The 3,800-nt window shown below is 46.8% G+C and overlaps 1 protein-coding gene across 1 annotated transcript; it reads left to right on the top strand.

Annotated features, from left to right (window-relative positions):
* The first annotated feature begins 880 nt into the window (after positions 1-880).
* Positions 881-3,554, top strand: LOC125510706 (cytochrome c biogenesis protein family). The gene is made up of 8 exons (XM_048675958.2): positions 881-1,362; positions 1,470-1,689; positions 1,785-1,896; positions 1,979-2,251; positions 2,338-2,603; positions 2,694-2,850; positions 2,943-3,026; positions 3,117-3,554. The coding sequence occupies exons 1-8, from the start codon at positions 978-980 to the stop codon at positions 3,273-3,275; spliced, it is 1,656 nt and encodes a 551-aa protein (XP_048531915.2). The 5' UTR covers positions 881-977; the 3' UTR covers positions 3,276-3,554.
* Positions 3,555-3,800: the final 246 nt, after the last annotated feature.

The following is a 3,800-nucleotide window of genomic DNA, read 5'->3' as shown; positions in this document are numbered from 1 at the left end:
GCTCCATCTAGCACCGTCAACTGAAGCCATTCGATGGAGTCCTCACTCTCTTTGATAGTAAGTATACCCTTGTAGGTAGGATCAACACAAATTGAACATCGATATTTGGCGGCCACTTGAGCCAATAATTCATTCTCAACTAAGCAATTTCTCTGACACTTGCTTTGGCTCCAATTCATGTATATGTCGCTTTTTCTTGATAGATTATGTGCTTATTTTATAGGAAACAATATGCCATTTTTTAATAAAACAATATTTGTATTTTTTATGGGAAAATGGGTTCCATTCCAAGTCTAATGAGCCCATGGCCATCGCTCGTGTAAACGGTGAATCCTATTCCTCACCTATTGCGACGAATTGTCACCCATTCACACAAGGAAACATCGAAGGGAGAGTGAGATCGGCCGACCCATTTAGCTAGCTACCAAATCCCTTTTTCTTTCTTTACATTCCTTTTACTTTTTATTTCCTTTTTATTTTTCCAAAAAAATAAAAAAAATGCGATTCTTGTGTTCTAACAATGTTCAGAAATTTAAAAAATTCAGATTTTTTAAAGAATGTTCACAATTTTCAAATAAAAAGTTCACAATGTTTTAAAAATCTTCACATTTGTACAAAACTTTTCAATTTGCACAAAAAATGTTTAAAATATTTATAGATGTTTGTTTATTTTTCAAATAAACATTTCTTTTTTAATAAAATCTTGACTGGCCGAATTATGGGTTGCTCCGTGCGATTGACCCGCCTTGTAGCCCACGAGAAGCTAGAACCCGTCTAAGGATCCGAATAAAATCACTGGCCCAGACGCAAGATATTTGCCTCTCACCTCACTTGTGCGCAAGACGCGGGCACGCACGACACCTTATCCGGTGCCTCTTTTTTTCGCGCGGGACGAAGCGAGCCAACGATGCGTCGCCACTCCTCCGCGCCTCTCCCACTCCCCCCTCCTTCCCGCCGAGCCAACGGCGTCGGCGGCGATGCCGTCCCCCACGTGCTACCTCCTCCTGCACCCTTCCAGGACCTGCCACCGCCTCCTCCCGCCGTCTCCGCGCCTCCCCGCCCGCTGCGCCCGCCTCCGTGTCTCCTGCGACGTGCCGCGGCAGGGGGGTGACGGCCCCAAGCGCGGGGTCATCCCCGCCGGACCCGGAAAGGGCAAGAAGCAGGTCGTGTTCTTCGACGCCGCGCCACCGGTGGCCCAGCAGGGAGACGGCGAGGATGGGAAGGGGAATGCGCCGGAGGCGAAGAAGGACGGCGCGGCGCTGCGGGCGCTGAGGCGCGCCACCAAGCGGACGCTGTCGGTCCTGTCCAACCTCCCGCTCGCCATCACCGAGATGTTCGCCATTGCCGGCCTCATGGCCCTGGGTACGGTGCTTGTTACTCCTTCTGAATCGCGACACCGCGCTGCTGATGTTTGCTCAAATGCTTCCGGGAAGCTCGCGTGCTTATGATTTTTGGAATTGCGATGGCAGGCACGGTGATTGACCAGGGAGAGCCGCCGAGCCACTACTTCGAGCAGTTCCCCGAGGACAACCCGGTGTTCGGCTTCATCACCTGGAGGTGGATCCTCACCCCCGGCTTCGACCACATGTTCTCCTCGCCGGTCTTCCTTGGCTTACTCGCGCTCCTCGCGGCGTCGCTGATGGCCTGCACATTCACCACCCAATTGCCCATGGTGAAGGTGGCCAAAAGGTATGTATGTCCTCTTCATCACGAGCTCACTGATCGGACATCAGAGGAGAGGATCGACTGTTAATATCAGGTGCCAACGGCTGCTCATCTTGCAGATGGTCGTTTATGAGTTCAGGGGGAAGCATTAGGAAGCAAGATTTTGCGGAATCTCTTCCCCGCGCATCTATTCAGGATTTAGGGGTCATCTTGATGGGTGCCGGATATGAGGTGACTGTCACCTTCATTGCAATACATTTGCTCCAAATTGGGTTCTTGCCTTCTCAGCATGTTAGTGCTTGATGTGTTGCAGGTCTTCACAAAGGGCCCATCCTTGTATGCCTTCAAGGGCCTGGCTGGTCGGTATGCGCCTATCGGTGTGCACGTGGCGATGATTTTTGTCATGGCAGGTGCCACTCTTTCTGCGACCGGAAGCTTTAAAGGCTCGGTGGATGTTCCTCAAGGACTGAATTTCGTCATTGGAGATATCATGAAACCCAAAGGCATTTTCTCGGTCGCGCCAGATGTTTTCAATACGGAAGTCCATGTCAATCGGTTCTACATGGAGTACTATGATAGTGGAGAGGTAACCACTTTGCTCGGTAGTTTTCTACACTTGTGTGCTCAGGTGACACTAGATTGATAGATAAGCATATCTTCTGAATTTGTCAGGTTTCGCAATTTTATAGCGATCTTTCACTTTTCGACCTTGATGGCAAAGAAGTAATGAGGAGGACGATCAAAGTTAATGATCCTCTGAGGTATGGTGGGATCACGATATACCAAACGGATTGGGGGTTCTCAGCATTACAGGTGAAGAAAAATGGTGAAGGACCTTTTAACTTGGCCATGGCACCCTTGCAGCTGAATGGCAATAAAAAGCTATACGGAACATTCTTGCCACTTGAAGACTCTGATTCTTCAGGTGTCAAGGGAATGTATGTTCAACATTTTCCCTATCCTGAGCTAATAATGTAATCGAGATATTAGCTAGGAGATTATTAACCGCTTTTCTTGATGACTTGTAGATCAATGCTTGCTCGAGATCTTCAGTCTATTGTGTTGTATGATCAAGATGGCAAGTTTGTAGGAGTTCGCCGGCCAAGCTCTAAACTCCCCATTGAAATCAATGGCAATGAAATATTAATTGAGGATGCTATTGGCAGTACTGGTCTGGATCTCAAGGTCAGGACTACAGATTCAGTCTTTCCATTTTGAAGACATTTGTCCATGTTGCATGAACTACTAAATGTGCCTTGTATTTTCCTTTCCACCAGACTGATCCAGGAATTCCTATCGTGTATGCTGGATTCGGCGCGCTCATGTTGACGACCTGCATTAGCTATCTTTCACATGCTCAGGTGTGTGTGCAAACACACAAACTTTTTAATGGCTGTCTTCGACAAGCACTGTATTAACTGCTATAAATTTCTGGTTTACTTTACTCTTAGTTATGGGCGCTGCAAGACGGAACTACAGTAGTTGTTGGAGGAAAGTCGAATCGAGCCAAGATTGAATTTTCTGATGAGATGAACCGGTTACTTAATAAGGTACCAGAGTTGGTCAGTGTTGGTGAGAAAACAATAGATAATAAATCAAGCACTGCGTGAGGATTCCATTTATTGGGTGAGATTGCTGAAGACGCAGGTGTGGGATTGAGATTGGTTCATAGACAAGCCCCTCTTGAACAGGAAATCTTACCTTCTATTTGGTGAAGACAATTCCTGTGTCAGTTGGGCTCTGTATTCATCATTGAGGCCAAATTTGCTTGCAAGGAAAATATTGTACATTCTGATGGATCTATGGTGTTATCGTATCGAAAGGAAACTGATTTTGTCACTATTAGGACAGAGCAAATTGATAAATATAAATTATACCTTGATGTCGAACCATTGGTTCAGCTACTGAACTTCCAAAATTGCTGAAGTATCTGGTCTCTTACTTTCTTTGTTTGGGTATATGCATCAGAGGAGCTCATGTTTTTTGAGATGCCGCGCTTGACATCTTGTCATCTAAAGCAAGAGAGTTCATGGACGAGCATCGTTTACTTGATGGGGGGATGTATCTCTGCTGAGGGAGTGGTGGTGGAGCAAGAGTGGTTCATCCCAGTGGACCAGTTTTGGTTGGACGTGCCA

Source organism: Triticum urartu, chromosome 5A (genome assembly GCF_056163025.1).
Source record: "Triticum urartu cultivar PI428250 chromosome 5A, HENAU_Tu73, whole genome shotgun sequence".
NCBI lineage: Eukaryota > Viridiplantae > Streptophyta > Magnoliopsida > Poales > Poaceae > Triticum > Triticum urartu.
The sequence above is the reverse complement of the archived record's forward strand: the minus strand, read 5'-3'. Positions and strand labels throughout refer to the sequence as shown.